This window comes from Limulus polyphemus, unplaced genomic scaffold (genome assembly GCF_000517525.1).
Source record: "Limulus polyphemus unplaced genomic scaffold, Limulus_polyphemus-2.1.2 Scaffold5, whole genome shotgun sequence".
Lineage (NCBI taxonomy): Eukaryota > Metazoa > Arthropoda > Merostomata > Xiphosura > Limulidae > Limulus > Limulus polyphemus.
Window position 1 is genome coordinate 2,326,680 of NW_013665615.1, and position 19,682 is coordinate 2,346,361.

The 19,682-nt window shown below is 37.2% G+C and overlaps 1 protein-coding gene across 3 annotated transcripts in view; it reads right to left on the reverse strand.

Annotated features, from left to right (window-relative positions):
• Positions 1 to 19,682, reverse strand: part of LOC106473410 (kinesin heavy chain-like) — a 113,044-nt gene that overhangs the window by 32,089 nt on the left and 61,273 nt on the right. For all 3 annotated transcript variants that reach the window (XR_002608989.1, XM_013934125.2, XM_022379848.1), the window contains 3 exons: positions 10,296 to 10,444; positions 7,929 to 8,191; positions 7,346 to 7,552 (listed from right to left, as the gene is read on the reverse strand). Coding sequence is in view for 2 of the 3 variants with exons in the window: in XM_013934125.2 (XP_013789579.2) it covers positions 7,346 to 7,552; positions 7,929 to 8,191; positions 10,296 to 10,444 (619 nt within the window). In the remaining variant the exon portion in view is untranslated. The remainder of the gene's footprint in view (positions 1 to 7,345; positions 7,553 to 7,928; positions 8,192 to 10,295; positions 10,445 to 19,682) is intronic.

Here is a 19,682-nt window from a genome sequence, read left to right on the forward strand (position 1 = left end):
CTAGATGAGCTCCCTTTAGAAAGTTTCCAAAGGAAGCCCATGGTATGTGGCAGGAGCTCCAAAGGAGCACACCTTTGGGAGACCACATCTTGTATCATCTATATATGAAAATGGAAGAAGCAAAGAAACCATAATTGTGTCACAAGGATGGACAAAATAGGTATACTGCCATCCGAGTACTTTCACACAAGCTGTCTGACAGCCAATATTTGTAGTGGGGTTGGGGCTCGATATGAGTTAGTATGAGCCATATAACACTTGAGGTTCCTAACAGGACATAACAAACAATCTAAATTGGAGATGTTATAAAGGTGAGAAATGACTGGCAAATGAATTGGTGAGAAGGATCTTTTCCCTTCCCTAGCTGCCAGAGTCTTTGGAAGAAAATACCTCTCAGGGTAAAGCAGGACAAATGTGGAATGATAAAGAGTCGGATGCACATGGATTGCAAATGTCCACAAGCCGAGAACAACAAAAAATACAATTTAAGAGAAAGGTGAAACAAAGAACATGAAGCTAAGGGCTCAATGGGAGAATGAGACAATGTTTGCAAAATAACTGTAAAATCACATTTAGGTAATTGAAACATCATTTGGGTCAAAAAATATTAAAAGATTTGAGTAAACCTGATAGTACTGAGGATTCAAAAATATTCAAAAATAGCAGATAAGGATGTCTTATACAAAGCTACTATAGACGAAGCAAGACCCCTTTCAAATACAAAAGTCAGAAAATGGGATATGGTAGATACTTTAGGGTGAAGAGGGTTTAAATTCCTTTTAAAATACCAGTAATAATACTGTGTCGGAAAAGGATGGCATAACTTCCAAGCATGAAGATTGAGTTTCCAAGCATCTGGGTGGAAAATGTCTGATCGAGGTTGTCTCAACAGAAACTACCAATGTGGAAGAGGTAGAGGTGGACATTTCTGGAGATATAGAAGAAGTGGAAACAACATTTGAGCTGGCCAATATGGTGCAACTAAGAGAACTCAACAAGGCATGGAATGAGCCATAGTCAGAACCCGAGACAATAGCCAAATTGGGGGAAAGCATACAGATGCAAACTTGTCCAGTCCTGACTGAATGCATCTACTGCCAATGCCTGAGGATGAGGTATCGGAGACCAAAACAACTGCAGTTGAGAATTCCAATTGTAAAGGCATTGATCACTGGAGACCTGAACTGAGAGTAAATCCACTCAAAAACCTCATGAAGTAGCATCCATTCTGTCAGAAGAATCTGGATGGGTCGAGACAAGTGATCTGCAATTAAATTCATCACTCCTGGAAAATGACATGCTAAAAGACTGATATGATGAGAGACAGATGTCCAGAAATTGATGTAATCATGCTCCCACTGCTCCCCCACCCACTGGATAGTCACCGATGCCGTTGGTCTGTCCGAGTCAAAGATCCTCGACAATACAGACAGACTATTATGGTAACCAATAGACTTGGGAAACAAAGGAGGAGGTCAGGAAACACTACGAACTGACACTCCTAAATTAGCACTAGAAAAGCGAGAAGCTAATGATGATAAAGAAGAAGCTGAATTAATTCGTGATTCCAATGTCTCTGGAACTGTGGCAATCCACATGGGTCATAGAAAAGGAGATTCCCATAACTCCCTGAGGGCAGAAGATGGTAAACAAATATTTTCTAACATGGCATCTCTACCCAGTAAATCCCAATAACAAACCAGCCAAGAAACCAGAGAAAGAACTGAAGAAGACAATCTAACTGAAGTAGACATCAGCAATTCATCCTCAAATTGCTGAAGGGAACATTGATAAGCTTCCAACAAAAGTTGGATCGAAGATAAATATCTTAGGACAGTAGTGAAAGTAAGACAAATCCCAGAAAGCTGTGATCTGTTCAAAGTGATCACAGGTTTCAATCTAGAACCACACAAGTCCAAGAGGGGTTCCATCCATTGAGAATGTAAACATACATCCTCCTGGGGGTGAAAAGCCAAAGCATGCTTTTTGGATAAACGTGTGGGGGGGGGGGGGGGAGGACAAGGCATAGCTATCCTGTCACGTAACTGAGCATCAAGTCTCCCAGGGTGAACAGCAATATGAGGGGCAAGAGGAAAAACCAAGTAGTCACTAGCCATCCTTTCCACCAACAAGGAAGGAGTAAAGTCAAATGCAGTAGGAGAGACCCCCAAAACCTCACAAAACCAAGTAACCAACTGAAAAAGGAGTAAAAGAGGGAGCCAAAAAAAGCGAGTCTAAATTCCCTCCGGCTGATCCTGAGTCATTTGCAAAAACCACCTAACAACCCCCAGAGTGACACCTTTGGTCCACATATATGTATGTCTCCATCTTGCAACACATTACATCATAGACAGCCTTGACTAAGGGTGTCCCCTTCCCTGGCTGTTGACAAACATCAGATAGCAGAGGTGGAAAAAAAAAAGAGGTCTGGTTGGCCTCCGTAACAGAAACATTAATTTGGGAATTAATAACAGTCATGTTTTTTTTTTTAATTAATTCATTTATAAATATAAATGAAAATATAACCATAGTCACACCAACTATGTCCAAAGTCGCAATGTAAATTATGTAAATAATCACAACACTTCTGTTTATAGAAACCTGTACCAAATGCTCTGTGCATTGAAGTTGGTGGAGAAATTTGCAAATTAGAATTTGCCAAGGGCAGTCAATCAAGGTATATAAAGACTGGAGCAAGCGTTTTCAATGCTTAGATGGGCAACAAGTGGAAACCCTGGAAATTGAGAAATAGCTAAAGTGTCAGCAGAGGTGAGTATGTTTTCGAAGGTCTTTTGTTGGTGTCAATGCAATGGGAGAGAGCAAAACCCTATTTCTGGAAAGCAAGCAAGTGCTAGCCAGAGAAATAGGCAGATACACTGCTCTGGTGCAGACTTCGTCATGATAGTCAATTGAAATGTAATATACACACACATAAAGAAACAGAAATGAAGAGATACCACGAAGAAACCTCAAGTGGTCTTGTGAAACACCCCATCTCACAGTGGGTACTTATAGAGCAAGAGCAGATTGTATGAGTGTTTTCCATTATCCTGGCTCAATTAAAAGTTTGGGTAAATATACAAGTATACCTGAGAGGCAATACTAGCCACCTAGTGGAATCCTACTAAATGAATAAAGGGTCCTGAAAAAAAATGGTGCACATTCTACTCAAAAACAGTGAAGAGATGGAAGAATGACAACCTGTGGAAACCAAATACCAACAGGAGATAAAACAGCCAGAAGGTGGAGAAGGATGTATGAAGAGGTTCCACATGTCTGCCTGGAAAAGCTCATGCAAAGACCAGTGAAGAAAAGGTGGAAGATATTGAAAAGGGTGTGAAATAGAATGCAAACATCATCATCCTGAATCAAACAAGTGAACAGATGAGTCAATGGGCTCATCCTGGAAAGGAACAAGGTTGTCAGGAACTTACTTTTTAGTAATATACATTAAAGTAAAGATATGGATTTGTTGGGCTAAGGATTCTTCTACAGTAGGTGTCTGTGACTTGTTGGCAATAAATTTGACAATAAATGAACAGCACATATTCCACTTGTTTTTTAAAATAACTTACATATTTGAAACAAGTTAAATGTATGTGCAAAATTCTTTACACTATGGCAATCATAGTTGTATCTTAAACACCATACAGTTCTCTTCTTCTTGTCAAAAGTCCACTTAGGCCAATTCAATTGTTTCAGAATTCAGTTGACAAGCCTATCTATTTTCTCTCTATTTCTATCACAATAGCATTTGTTTATAGTCTACTTACATTGTTGTTGAGTTATCCCTGTTGTATCCTGTACTTCCAATAGTCGTCTGCTTTTGTACTTCCAATATTTGTCTGCCTTTTGTCAAAGACCATTAGAGTAGATTCAATTACTTTAGAACACCCTTTGACAAGACAACTTATTCTCTTTATTTCTTTCAAAATTATTATTCTCACTCTAATATATAAACCATTAGGCCTTTCATTCCTAAGATGGTTAAATTTACATTTTCAAACCTTTCTTTTACCAAACTTCTCTTTCCCATGACTTTACTTTTTACTCTTTCCATTGCCTCTCATCTAATTGTCGTTATTCATACGTCTATGACTTGGGTCTTATAGAAATCTCTATATCCTCGACATCAATGAATTACAAACACAAAATTAATTAATTAATAATACTATTTACACTAAACAGTCTTTTAAATCTGATAAAGATTCATGAAAAATAGGAGTCCAAAGACAGAAACAGAAGAAGACAAGGACTTTTAAAAAAAAGAGGTTCGTGATAAGGCACAAAGAACTATCCAAAAGAACACAGGATCCAAACTGGGTCCAAATGGTCTAATAGAAGAGAAGTATAGTTCACCTACACGCGGTTGAAATCCAAGGAAAAAAGGATTGATTTAGGAAGTGCAGTGGAATAGAGTGTGAGATACATCAGGAAGACAGAAATCAGAACAACAGTAATTGCAGAAAATAAGTAGGAGGGAAGAAGTCAGGAGAGAAAGACAGTAAAGGGCAGAAAGGCATTAGCTTGAATAGGGCATGCATGAGATCAAGCAAAACCCCAACAAGGTCTCTCAGTCAGGCAAAGGAAGCAGGATGAGGAGGACAGGAATACTAAAATGATGAAATATTTTATAAAACTTCTGAAACAGTCAAACACCTTGAAATATGTGTAGTGAGGTTGGGGCTCATTCAGACAGCACTTTGTGTGCTCATCTCCTCAACCATTAGACTCGATGAGTCAAAACCAGCTGTGGGAGTAGGGCACCATATTATGTTGATACATTATGGATAGATATACACACACCCATTCGAGTCCTATACCTGAAATAGGATGGGCATGGTCCAGTCACCTTGACAATTCCTAGAGGAGAGGCTCATAAAAGAGAACAAAGGAACTCATGAGTTCAAAGATAAGGTCTGCTCCTTTCCAGTGCAAAAGAGCAGAAAAAATGAGGAGGACAGGGTAAGAAACATATCTTGGTACTAGGAAAAGAGAAAAGCCATGGCCATAGTCACCCAACAACTAAGAAGGGCAGAGGCCAAACATGCTTAGATGAAGAAGCTGATAAGAAAGAAAGAAAAATGGTGCACAGAATTACCATTTGGAAGAAATTGGTAGAAGGACCAATGACAAAAGACGTGTCATTGATGCTAATAAACAAATACAGTGGAAGGATAAGGATAATGCCACAGCAGTGGAAAGTCTGGTCTGGGGGTGGGGTCTGTTGAACAAGCATATCAAAGCCAAGGTGGTCTGATAGGGTACCAACAAAAAGGCCCAAGAAGAATACTAGTGTGTAGATCCAAGGTCCAGAAATAGAAGACGAATTAAGGAGTAGGTATAGGCAAAGAGGTAAGACCAGGGATGGTTGATAAAAACGACAGCCAACACCAAAGAATGAGAAAAGAAGGACTGTAAGAGAGGAGGCCCAGAGTAGAGAAGGGTGGCAAGTGTTCGAGAGAGAGAGACATGTACAACCATGGAAGATCTGTGGGTGCAGAGGCTACTGATTAACCGAATAAGGACTGGCCAATAGAGGAAACTTGCCAACAAGAAGGAAGCTCCCAGCAAACAATGAAAATGGGCACAGAAGTATATAGATAATGGCCCAAACAAAAAAAAGGCCCTGGAACAGATGCCACAAACATGGTTAGAACATGGAAAGGCCATGGAAAAGATTAAGTGGAATATGACCAAGTGAAAGGCCAGAAGAAGCACAAATGGGAACATGCCCAATAAAGAGAGAGAGATAGTTGAGCATGTTGATGAGAGTAGACACTAGTCCAATGCAAAAACATTGGAAGACCTACTCTCACAAAAAATGTACTTAAATCTGAGAGAAAGAAGCATGGAAGAAGGGGAGATCTTCTTTTAGAGGTGGTAAGGGAATGCAGGAAGTAGGATGGGAATGGTGCAGTCGCCATGACAATTCCTAGAAGAAAGGCTCATAAAAGAGAACAAAGGGCCCCAAGAAAGACAACATAAGATCCAAAATGTCACTGTAGTAGATGCATGAAGACATGCCTGAAATGAAGGAGAAATCTAGAGAAGTCAGAGTCCACAAAAAAAGAATCTCTCACACAATGAGAACAGCAAGTGTAAAACCTCATGACAAAAGAGGTCATAGTTCAAAGTCAAAGACAATAAGCTGACTTGACACAAGAGAAGAAAAAAATGTACTTAAGTACCCAACAGTGAGAAGGTGTAAGAAATAACCCAGATTCCAAGACAAGTCCTCCCTAACTGAGCAGCTACCATAATAAGAGAGAAGCAAGAAAAGAATGGTTTAACAAGATATAAACAGTAAAAAAAAAGGAATGCCAGCTATGGTTGAAGAAATTTGGCAAGTGAAGATTCCCTTGATACCAACCAATACAAGAGAGTGATTATGCTGAGGCAAAAAGAAAAAGCAAGGAATGGGAAGATGCTAAAAAGGATGAATAGGACAGAGAAAACAGAGGATGGGCCTGAGAGAAACATGTAGGAAGATATTTGATACACTGACCATGGCCGACCGCTGATTAGGTAAAACAGACCATAGATGATGTCAGGGAGAGGAGAAATGGAAATATCTAGAAAAGCAAAGAGAAATCATGATAAACCATTAAAGCTTTTGAAAGGAAAGCTAAAGAAAAGAAAAATCAAAATTTTGTTAACCATGTATATCTCATTAAATTGAACATGATGAGAAGTTTAAACACTTCTGGTCAATAAAGTGCAAAGGAAAAGAATGGGGATTCATTAAAGCAAAATGTAAGGGTAGTAACTGTACATAGAACTGTGTCACCCTACTATTGGTGGTGGGTTCTGTTGCATGATGATGTCATCATGCAGTAGTGCAAATTCAGATGGTTTCATGTGAGATGAGGTGGGAATTTTCAACAAGTGGTAGCTTGCAAATATCTTTGGCAGAATGCACAGAAAAGCTGAGAGAGGTAGCTACTCTGTGTGAAGAGGCGAGTATTATTTTGCGAATTGCTTCTTATTCACAACCACCCTTTCATCATGTTTATATGTGAGGTAATAAGAAAAGCTATCAATCTCTACTGTAACCACAAGACTATCACAACAAACTTAAAATTTATGCTCAATTTTCCATTTGTTCAATCAAATTCTATCTTACATTGAAAAAACAAAACTCCTCAAACACATAAAACACTTTCTATTGAAGTATCAAATTCTAATTTAGTGAAGTTTATTACAAATCACAAAAATTAACATAAGAAATGAAACTTACAGCTCTTTTGCCAGTTTTTTGCAGTACCCTAGAATATAATTTCCTTAGTTGCCTGTTTTAACACAGGATTATAACTAGAATGTAGAATTATTTAAACAAACTCACCAACTTTACATTCATTTCTTCAGCAAGAGTATCACAATCTCTGCTTTTTGTTTCCACTTCTTGTGACTTTTGATCATAGTTTACAGCCAGCTCCTCCAGTGCCTGAAGCACTTCTTTCACCTCCTCCTTAGCGGATTCATTTTCCTGCTGGATCTTGTTCATCTCTTGCTGTAGGTTCTCATAATCTCGACGAGTGGACATGATTAACTAGAGATAAAAGCAGTAATTACCAGTTTTCATTACCTTTATAAACACTTTGGTACAATGAAAGTTATTAAGTTCACTTGGTAAAAACAAAAAGAGAGAGAGAGAGAGAATTCTTATTGAAATACATGTAAGGATATTTTTGACATAAAAATTAGTTTTGCGTGTTTTTTGTGTATGAACAATTAAAGAATAACATAGATTAAAATAATATGTATAAATTCCACAAATTATTATATTTAAAGGTTGTGGTTTCTCAATAAAATATGTAAAACATGAATTTAAAAAAAAATACTTTTCTCAGGTTACATTAGAATGTACTACTATAAAGATGCTAAATTAGATTCCTATATTCTATGTAAACATTACATACACATACCTCTCCTTGCTCTAGCATCTGTTCTTTGAAGGATTCAATTAACTGACTCTGACGATCAATTTCATCATCTTTTTCATCCATATCCGAATATAGGCGAGCTCTCTCCTCCATAAACTTGGCTCTCTCCTCACTGGTCATTGGTTCAGCAGATGTCAGAGGTGCTAAGTTAGGTAAGCTGACCACAGAAGAAGACTCAGAGAGACTCAGAGTACTGGTTTCCAACTCCTTGCTAGTAAGTTGTTCATCCTGAGGTACTGTCTCTCCTAAAGATATATTTCAATTGCACTTTTACTTACAATCTTTCACATTTGCATCATGTTTATACATGAAGAATGGGAAAAATCTATATTTTCTACAGTATATCCACAAGATTCTGCAATAAGAAAGCAGTAAAATGCTAAATAATCTACAATTTTATACAAAGTAGTATAATCTAATTTTGTATTAAATTTCATAATCAAGTCATGCTTTACACAAATTTATTTAAATTTGTAATTAATGGAAGTAAGCACAGGTGGCAGAGTGCAATATTATTTAATGACTGAAAGATATAAACCATTAATTAATGAAGACAGCAAACAATTTCAGAGAAAATGTTTAATTACTTGTACCCATCATTTCGCTTTACACCTTTACCAAGGGTCTATTGAGAAAATCTGCAACACCATGGACGGTAAGATGCAAGCCAGGATCAAACTTCAAAAGCTACTGTTGTCCAATGTATAGTTACATTACTAAGACATTTCACAGTTTTAACTAACAAGATATTAACAAACGACATCAAAAAAAGAAACTACCACATCAAGACACTGTTTCACTGATCATGTCTTTTGTGGATGAACCTTTAACTACTCTCCTTCGTCAAGCGATTAGATCTGGTTTGAATATCAAAATCATACAAAAACCTGGTAGAAAACTGAAGAATATACTCACTCATTCAGCCTTTAATAACAACAATACATGTAAATCCAAAAAGTGTTTTGCAAAGACGAATGGCTTAGAGAAGTCCTGCACACTTAAAAACACAGTCTATGAACTTACATGTACACAGTGTTCAGCAACATATGTAGGTGAATCCAATCATCCAGTACACGATTGTTTCAAAGAACACATTCGTGCCACTGGAAATCTTGACAACAAAGAAGCTATCACTGTACATTACTTAAAAGAACATGGCACAATCAATGGGACACCTTATATAATCAAAGTTTTAGAAACTTGTGACAATTTTCTCAACAGAAAATATAAGGAAACACTTTTGATTCAATCCAGATGCCCTTCCATTAATAGGTACAATGCCTGGTCCCTTTACCATTTTATTATTGTTATTATTAATTTTATCATTATGATTTTATTTATTTTTATATTATCATCATTTTCTCGATTTTTATGATCAAAGACTCAAAACTGTTTGATTATACTCGTATCATGTACATTTTTATGATATATCATTGTAGCTGCATTTTGTTTTCAGTTATTGTCATGTAAAATCAGTTTGGTAACCTGTGGCGTTCATAGACCCTTGATAAAGGTGTTAGCCGAAATGTCGGGTACAAGTAATTAAACATTTTTCTGAAGTTGTTTGTCATCTCCATTAAATAATGGTTTCTATCCTTCAGTCAGCACTGAAAATTATAAAAAACAGTAATATAGAGTGCAATATTACTGTGTTTGATGACATTGTATTTTGTTTCAATCAATGCTCTTGAAAACTTCAAAATAATGAGAACTTTCTAATGATATAAATTAAGATTACTAAAACATGGGTAGAAACAAAATTTTTTGGCATTACTGAAAATTCCAAGCTTTCACAAACAAACATTTCCATCCAACTTTACCAACACATATGGTAATTGTCAGTACTAGGCTTATGTAATAAATCACTGTGCAGATGTGAAACTGCATTAAAAAGATGACTTGAGTATGAAATGAAACAAAAAAGTGTTTTATTTTTTTGAAAACAACTGAAAAACTATTTAGACTTGACATAATGATCTTATAAATATAATTAACCCTTTGTATTTCACAAGTTTCTTTCGCAATTTCCTTTTTCTTCTACATTTTCTTTTCAATCATATCTATAAATATTCCCTCTTTTTTTCCTACTAATATCTTTAACTAATTTGCAATATATTATACTCCATATTTTTCTAAATTGTTAGTTCCACGTTGTCTTATAAATATTGACAATTTAAGAATTCGCACAAGGTTTAGGACTTAATATTTAAAAGAAAACATACAAGAATTATTCAAACAATATTCCTAGAAACTAATGAATAACTAGTATAATAAAATAGATCAGACAAATGACTAAAAAAAAGTGTAAAGTTTCTATTTTTGATATCTGTACTTTGTACTGCAACTAACCATTTCTCCAACGATTGAGTTCTGCTTCCACTCGTTCCAGCTGAATCTTTAGCTTAGCATTCCTATCTTTCTCTTTTTCGTAGCGACGCTTCCATTCCTCAGCTGTTAATTCCTCATTTATTATTACAGTATTCTTGATAGTTTTAGCTCTGAAACAAAAAATGAACCAAATTAAAAAGATGTAAACTGAAGTTAAAATATAAAACTATGCACGATGAAGGAAACAAGTTAATAAAAGCCAGTAATCTCATATTCTTTATAAATCACCTTTGTTTTACATTCATAGTATGCTCAGAAAAAATGTGCTTTTTTTAACATTTCAAATGATAAAGATGAAAGAAGACTAAGGTACTAAGGTTAGTGACAACCACCTTGTTCCACAGATAAAGAAAGGTACAGATACATTTCCACTACGTCAAAGCACACATCTCTCTCTCTCACTGCGAGTCACAGAATTCCAGCTTCAACTTCTAAGCATTTCTTCTCAAATTGTTTGACCCACAAAACTTTTCTTCTCTACCAAGCAAAGTCAAATGATATTTACTTCTCATCAAAATTTAGCATAGCCATGCATGCATGATGCAGAATATGGACACACAAGATCAGTGAAGTATAGGTTCCTTACATTTCTTCAATGCATTGAGAGCTTGTTTTTCTTTAGAGTTGTTGATCACAGAAGTAGGTAACTTTGATGCAAAAAGTTTCTCAAATTCATGAAAAACATGTACAACAAGACTCATTCTTCAGGTATAATTCTGAAATGGTAATACATTTAGTGATGCTTAGGTGTATTCTCTACTCAGAAATTGATGTCTAGAATTGGGGTCTTTATCACTCAGTACAGGCTTGACATAGCTTCTTCAAAGATTGCTACAGCCTGAAGATAAACTTTAATTAGACTAGATTTGTAAAGCAAAGAATGATAGAGTACCAACATATTTTCAGTGGCTTTTAAACAAGTACTTGAATTTCTTTTTTTTTATGTCACTCAACAGTAGATTTAGAAAATGCTTTACAATATTTTGAATTGCTTCTTTATGGATCACATGTTTAATTTTTTGATGTTGCCTACAGAAGTGCATTAAAAATCTATGGTAACAATATGTAATATTCAATCCAAATTAAAAAAAAATACCCCGAGGTAATTTTTCCTCTTGATATTTAACTGCTTTCCAAAATCCATAAACTCTGTGTTAATATTTTCAAAATGAGACCCAAAACTCGAGCGCTTTTGAATAGTTGACTATTCTTCTTCCCTTTATTCTCCTGAAGAAAAATAGTCAACTTTTGTAGGTGATCCTGTGTGCTAACTACTTAACCTGAACTCTGTGTTAATGACAGCTTTTGAAGGGCCTGTTTCAACAACCCAAAGGTACAAAAGTCTATAGGAAATATTTGAAATTGGTATAGCATCAATTCTTTATATATCTTAGAGAGGAAATGTTTTTTGATTGGAGGTGCTGTTCAATGCTTTATCTTGATGAAGCCATACCTTACTGGTATCCAATCCATATAAAGATGGTATTTCCTTGCAGTATAATGGTGTTGGCTTGTTATCCTGATAACAGCAAAATCCACCTTGGCATTTTTTCCCCTGATTTTGCAAATGTTTGACTTTAAAACTTTTGTAACCTGCATACATCATAAATCTCAAGGAAAAATTTTTCTAACATATATTTGAAATGTTATATCATCAACATGATGATAAAAGATTGGTCATTTTTGGAGACACTTTAGCTGAAACGTTTCATATTGTATGTGGCGACATACTTCCTCTAATCAAGTCAGACACAAACTTTTACAGATTTCAAGACTGATCTTTTATTTGGTTATGTGCTTTGAAAGAAACTTGTAAACACTCTTGCATCACTCTTATAGACCTAAATCCATGTGAAATACATTGTTTATAATTATAAGAGATTCCTATTTAATTCCAACTGAATTTCAACAAGGACAGGGCTTTTGGTCTGTTATCACAGGCCACTGGCAAGGTGATTGTATATGCAAATTGTTATCAAAGATCATAAACATCTTTTGTATAAGGATCAAGTTATGAGTGATCCAACCATAGTAAAAATATTTATCTTAGAAGTAACTGCTAGTCTCTTTTTTCATACTAGTAGTATTGCTTGTTATAATATTTAGCAACCTTGTAATACAATTCTCATCTGTGATCTTAGATATTGCATGAGAAATGAGCTTGACCATGAGTCTGCCTGTATTTGTGTTGATTAATCTTAAAAGCAACTGGTAACGGTGTAGTAAGTTGCAATTTACAACTGGTTCATCACATAAGTTACATCTACCACTTTGCATTCCACTTCAAGAAAGAGTCATTTAAATCTTGTGTTCAATGGAGGAATAAGCAATAAATATTGGGTTGGAAGTTGTAGGTATGGGCATACATGTTGTTGGTTGTTTGTTATAATCAAGTATGACAACCAAATATTTCAATTTTCAGTTATTTCACCTCATTTCAGCATTTATGGGCCCAAAAGATAGCTATATAGTTCTATTTTTGCTCAGAACTTTCTTCTACACTGTATGTCAGTAGACGGTTGAGAGTGGTCACTGTAGTTTCTTAAGGAACTTTTATCTTAAACCTCTTGAATTTGCCTTGATATAAATGTAGCAGTAGATATACATTAGAATGACTGTCACCATGCATTATCCTGTGTATTTTGCTTCAAACTTGCATCAAATATGCCACAGTTCTTCAGATTGGTTCTCAGACAGTTTTCATAGAATTTACTCTGACCTTCTTATGTGTATTTTCCTTAGGCTGGCTCAGAGTTTAATATCTTTTATGGCAGTCTGCTGTTAATCATTCACACAATACGAACAGCTCATCTCAGTTGTGCCTTTGTGACCATTTCTCAATGCCTGGGTGTTTAGCTCTTGACAGTATTTCCATGTCAGGGATCTTATTTTGCCAGTATATTTTCAGTTTTCTTAAGACAACTACAGGGAGATGATTAAGCTTTTTAATATGATGAACATTAAGTTGTCCAGATTTCATAGGCATAAAGATGTAAAAACTGTATCACCATATACTTTCAGTTTTGTGGCAAGTCTGACTCCCACCCTTCTTAACCCAGACTTTCTGGCATACACTCTACAAAACAGCATTGGTCTTAGCTATCATGAGGTTCACCTCCTCGTCTATCATGCCCGACAAAGCATTAGCTAGGTGGGTAAATTTGTTCACTGCTGTCAACATGTAACCATCGATTTTGATGACTGGAATAATTTAAGATTTGCCAGAAGATGGTTGATATATGATTTCAGCCTTTTTCAGACTGATTGTTAGGCTAAATTGGTAACAGCCATTAAAGAAAGGATCAATTATAATCTCTAGATCTTTGTGTTTGGGTTGGAAAGGCACAATCATCAGTAAGCAGAAATTCTCACACCAATTCTTCAAAGGGATTTGACTTAGCTTGGAGTCAGTGCAGGTTGAAGAGTTTGCTGTCAGGTCTCCATCTTCATTTCCTCTCACCATCATGAAATCGGCATACCATCTGGATGAACTTTTCAGGTCAACAAGTTTAGCAAGAAGGTTCCACAAATCTTCCCTGCTAATAATGTCAAAAGCCCGAGTGAAATCCATAAATATGAAGTAAATGTCTATGAATTGTTATCTGCACTTTTCCTGTAGCAAATATGGTATAGTACACAAAAGCACTAACTACACCTCTTTTAAAAACACAGTGGCACAAAAATTCTTGAAGCTGCCAAACCATTTCTTCAGTATAATATTGGTTATAGAAATGATACAGGTTATTCTCTGTTGAGTGACTAAATGCTCATGTCATCTAGTGAATGCAGTCAAAACTAGAATAATTGCAGAGTTCAATTTGTTCAGACCCCTTTTTTTGTGTGTGATATTAGAATGGTTTCTTTTATGCTTGATGTCCATTCATTTGAAGAGTTTGATAGTATTTTAAGTTTGATGTTTTTCCATCATATGCCTCCCTATGCTTGATAACAAATAAAAATATCCAACTTGGATGTATTCTTGTATGTATTCTTTTATCCACCATTTCACATTGCTTATATATGCCAAACTGCAATGAATACACTTGAATTCACACATTACATCAGATCTCTGAAGGTAGGATACACTCTCCTTGACAAGAATGCAATTTTCCAGTCTTAAACTTAACATTTTCCTTACCTGAAAATGTATTTCCATCAGATACTCACCTATATACACAGGAAGCTATCTTCCCCATGCATTTGCCTTAGAAATTTGCATGCCACTACTTTTTAGGCAACTCCCACCTAAACTCACAAGATTTCTTGTGATTTGTGCTACTGCATAATGACATTATCATGCAGCAAAAGCCCTCCATCAATAGTAGGAGAACACAACCTCCCTGGAGACTAACACCCTCTATGCCAGTGTTTCACAACCTTTTTTTTTTGCTGCAGCACCACCTTCAGCAAGTAATGAGCACTCAAGCCCACTTCTAATAAATTTTTAATACAAGTACCAAAGTGGTGCCAAAAGAGATATGCTCAATGAATGGACAAGAAACTTTGAGGTGGGCATTGCTTGCCACAAACACATCCATTCAATGATTTTTTTTCTCAAATGTGTTGAAAGAAAAACACCTATTTCTTGTGGTTTAATTTTAACAAATATAACTTTTCTATCTGATCCCCTGTCAAAGTTTACTGCCCCCATGAATTTTAAAAACACCAACTAGGAGGTAGTACCCACTCTATGCTTTTGCACTCATCATCTTCATTCTATGATGAGGCAAAGAAACTAATTTGCACCAGAGGTGGAAAGGAGGGATGGGAAGTGTGTGAAGAGGTCTCTATCAAAAATACATTTTCAGGAAAGGAAAATGTTAACTTTCAAGGCAATACACACCTCTCACACAGAAATATAAAATCCCACATTGATATAATGGAGGGACCAGTGCGAAAGTTACCTAGAAGAGCTCCTTTCAGAAAGCACCTGAAGGAAATCCATGGAGTGTGGTGTCTGATAGTAGGGGTTCCATAGGGGCATACTCATGGGAGACAGCATCATCTCATCTCTTCCAGGGTACCTTTCATCCAGCTTGGAAGGGAGGAAGAGATATGTGTCACAGATATGGGTGGGATAAGAACATGGCCACCTGAGTACTGGCACACAAGAGGTAGGAGAGCCAGTATATGTAAGCATGGTTGGAGCTCATTCAGACTGTACTGAGTGCTCACCTCAACTCTACCATTAGACTTCTTGAAACAACACTAGCAGCAGGAGGAAGACACAGGACATATTAGTGCAAGTGGTTCTTAACTCTACTACTAGAATCTTGGACTGACACCAGCTGCAAAAGGAGCACACAGAATACATTCCATAGATTGTATAATGTTAGTATATACATTGATTCAACAGAACAGTGCTCCGCTGCAGGAGAAGGACACGATTTATTAGGAAGAGCATACCTCAACTCAACTGAGCAAGAAATGACTGCAGGTATTTGGTAGGTCAACTCCAGTCCAAAACCAGGCTGCATTAGGAATGTTTTGTCTGGTCCACAGTGGGAAGAGGATCCCGACCAATCACATGTGAGGAGATATGTTGGCTGGTGCTACACCGATCCAATGCCAGACCACCTGGGAACCAACAACCAGGAGGCGATAAGATGGAGAAATGTAAACATGGTGGGTCAACTCTGGTTCAAAATCAGGGAGCACATCTGGAATTTTTCATCCAGTCTGTGGTAGGAGAAGGATCCCGAACAATCATGTGTGACAATACAACACCAGACCACCCAGAAACTGGCATACAGGTGGCACTAGGATGGAGGAATGCAAATTTGGTAGAACAACTCCAGTCTAAAACCAGGTGGTATTTGGAATTTTTTGTCTCATCCGTGGTAGGAAGAAGATCCTTACCAATCACATGTGATGAAAAACAGGCAGTGTCAGGAATTTTTTGTACAGTCAACAGTTGAAGGAGGGTCCTTACCAATCACATGTGTCAGGACATATGCTGACTGGTCCTACTCCAATCCAATACCAGACAACCTGGGAACTGACATCCAGGCAGCAGTAGGATGGTGGATGCTGGCATTTTATGAGCATACTTATAAGTGGGATGACCAGTGCTGCAATGAAAGCATCACCATCACCCCACTTCCCACTGATTGGCATCACTGTTTGGCTCCCAGCTATTAGGTCCCAATCAGTGAGGATTTGCCATAGTCCACCACCCCAGTGGTTAGAAACTGGTACATAATAAGGATTTCCCTTGCCCCACTGAATGAAAAAAGGGGGAGAAATATGTGGTGGAAAGACTATGAGAAAATGACCAGATCCCAATTGGACACCTGCCGGAAAGATCTTTTACTGGAGACAATACATATGAAACCAGGGTGGATGGTATGATTGCATTCTGTTAATCCTGGCTTGATGCAGAATTTTGGGAAATAAGTATATCCTAGGAGGTACCAACACATCTAGCAGGATCCTCGAAACAAATGCCATAAACCAAAAGAGAATGTACTCAACCTCCTAAAGACACTGGGTATATTGTAAGACAGCGAACTGAGGCAGGCAATGACCCCTTGGAGACAAAACAGCTAGATGGGAAGGAAGGTGGTTGAAAAATGTGTGCAAGGCAGTCCACATGCTAGCATAAATTATCTTTCCCAGCAGCAGTAGGAAACAAGCAGAGAGAAAATAAGAGGTGATCAACCTGATCAGATGAAATAAAAACCATCTGTGAGCAACAACTTCTGAAGAGAAGGAGACCAAACAAAAGAATGTGGTAAAACGTACTAGTAAATGCAGAAGGAGATTTGTCCATGGAGGAAGAGGAATCTCAGGGAATGAAGAGTGGAAGATGGAAACCCTGAAAGTGAGACATATGAACTATGAAGCAACAAATGGCATGAACAGGGCAGAAAAATCTGTTCAGGTCTTAACAAGCACAAAAGAATGAAACAGAGAGAATGAGAGAGAGGAAAAAGGTAGAGGTCTACTCACCAAATAACTGAAGATCAAGGGAGGAAAGACTGGACAGGAGAAAGAAGATTAAGACGACAATGGAAAGGGTAGAGAACAAGTTGCTGGCATAAAGAGGAGAAGAACTGCAACCACAAGTTAGAAAATAATATGTCTGAAGAGAAGATGGTAAATGGGAGATATCCAATTGCAAAATGATTAGAAGTAAAGTGGTGAAAGATGGACCAAAATCAAAAGCCACACCCCACCCCGATGCGGGTAGAAAGACCAGGTAGCATGATGCAAAGAAAGGAAAAGGATTACCAGATGGTAAAAACTGATTCCACAGATAAAAAACTATACTACATCAAACGTGAAGAATGGAAGGACAAGATCCAGTGATGGAAAAGGGACAGTAGATGTAGAAGTAATAGATTGTGTAATTGGCAGGGGAAAAGAAGGGGTTGGGCTGACAAAAGGCAGTGAACCAAGTTTAAGCCAGTCAGAAGGTATCACTAAGAGGAAATGACAAGGAGTGTCTCTAGGCAAGGCCAGGACCCAAGGTAAAGGCCAAAAAGATGGATGAGCATTATGACAAGTAAGAAACAAGACCAGGTGAAAGGCAGTTAGAGCCAAGGCCGAGGAATGGATAACATATGATCAGAAGAGAAGAAGCATGAAAGTGAGACGGTTGGCTATGCAACAATGAGTGGAGTCCTCATGAATTCCCGATGGAAACAGAGTTTGCAAACAAGAGATTCTGGAATGGATTACACCACTGTGGTTAATTTAGAAAAACCACAAAGGTGTTGGAATGAAACAGAACTAGATGATCCACTAAAAGCAGATCAGAAGTTCAAATGAATGGATATGGAGGGGTCTCATCCTGGGTCCATGTGCCAGATGTAAAATAGATAATAAGGGATGCTCCCAAACAAGAGGGGGAAGCATAAGTGAAGAGTTGTATGTCCAGATTGGATGGAAGTAATGGAACACTAATGATGGTGATAGAAGATCAGTTCAGCCACCCACACACATACTAGAAAGGAGAGAAAGATAGGAGAACCATTAAAGTCAAAGAATCCTATGAGGCATCCCACTGGTTGTGCAAGGTTCAATTGAGGAGGTGCATATGCATGTGACCCAAAGGGATAAGCAGTCACCAAACACAAATCCTCACATGCAGAATGATTAGAACATAGCATGAATCCCAATGACAGCAAGGTCCAATGCAGATGGCTGACAATGAGTTGAAAATCACCCCTTGGTGAATAAGATATTGAGTAGGAGTAAGAAATTGGTGGAAGTAGTGATGAAAATAGCCTCAAGGAAATGTTGGGCATAGACAGGAATAGAAGGAAAAAAAGGAAACAAAAGAACTGAAAGGAGGTGGGTAAGAAAAAATGAAGAGAAAGTCCATGGGTAAAAAGTAAAAAAACAACAACACGAACAGGAAAGTGTGACCACGGGAGCTCAAACCATGATAGCCGGGTATCCACAGGACCAAACACGACTGAAACATCACCAACGAGACTTACGCTGGGTAGAAAAGGAATTTGGTAACACAAAAGACTGAGAACTAATGGTGAAGAAGAGGTAAAACGGTGAAGGGTAGGGTTGCGGATAATGTGGAAACAACTTACAAAAGCAGAGATTGATGATGAAAAGTCTCAGCCCATGATACAATCAAATCAGAAATACCTCCAAACTACAGGGCAAAGAAACAGGCTAAGTGAAGGGCTCAAAGAATGGAAGGAGTGAAACTTGGGATAGGAGAGTACTTATAACTCTAATCCCTACCCAGTAACATGGAGGCAACTAAGCAGGAAAGATAAAAGGAGAATGATCACAGAGGAGAAATGAAGGGAATGAGCATCACCCACAAAATGCTCTGGGACACAGTGGAGTGCCACAGACTTGAGGTGTAGAGAGAAGGGGTAAAGAAGTGTGGTAAAAAGAATCATATAAAGACAAGAGTAATGGGTACTGGAGAGCAAAACTGATGCCAAAACTGTGCCATATAAGTGGTAAATCACATGGCGAACATACAGCTCATGTTATGGTATTGAACTACATAATTCATGGACCCCTTGCAAGTGTACCTCGTGAAAAATTATTATTATTTGTTTTACCTTAACTAACCAAAAGTTTCCTATTTTTATACTTTAGTTACTTTTATAATAATAAATAAAGAATACACATGAAAAACCAAAAAAATACTTATCTGGGTCTTCTTTTTTCTTTTTTTTTTTTTTGGCTGTCGACTACTGATGACAGTTACCCCTACTTTTTTTTTATAGTAATAGTAGTATTACACGAAATTTTTTTATTTAACTAAATAATGCTTTAAAGAACAAAAAATAATAACCCAGAAAAATCAGAATATGTCACATAACTATCACAATTTTTCTGTCTTTCTATGTATGTGACAAGAGCCAA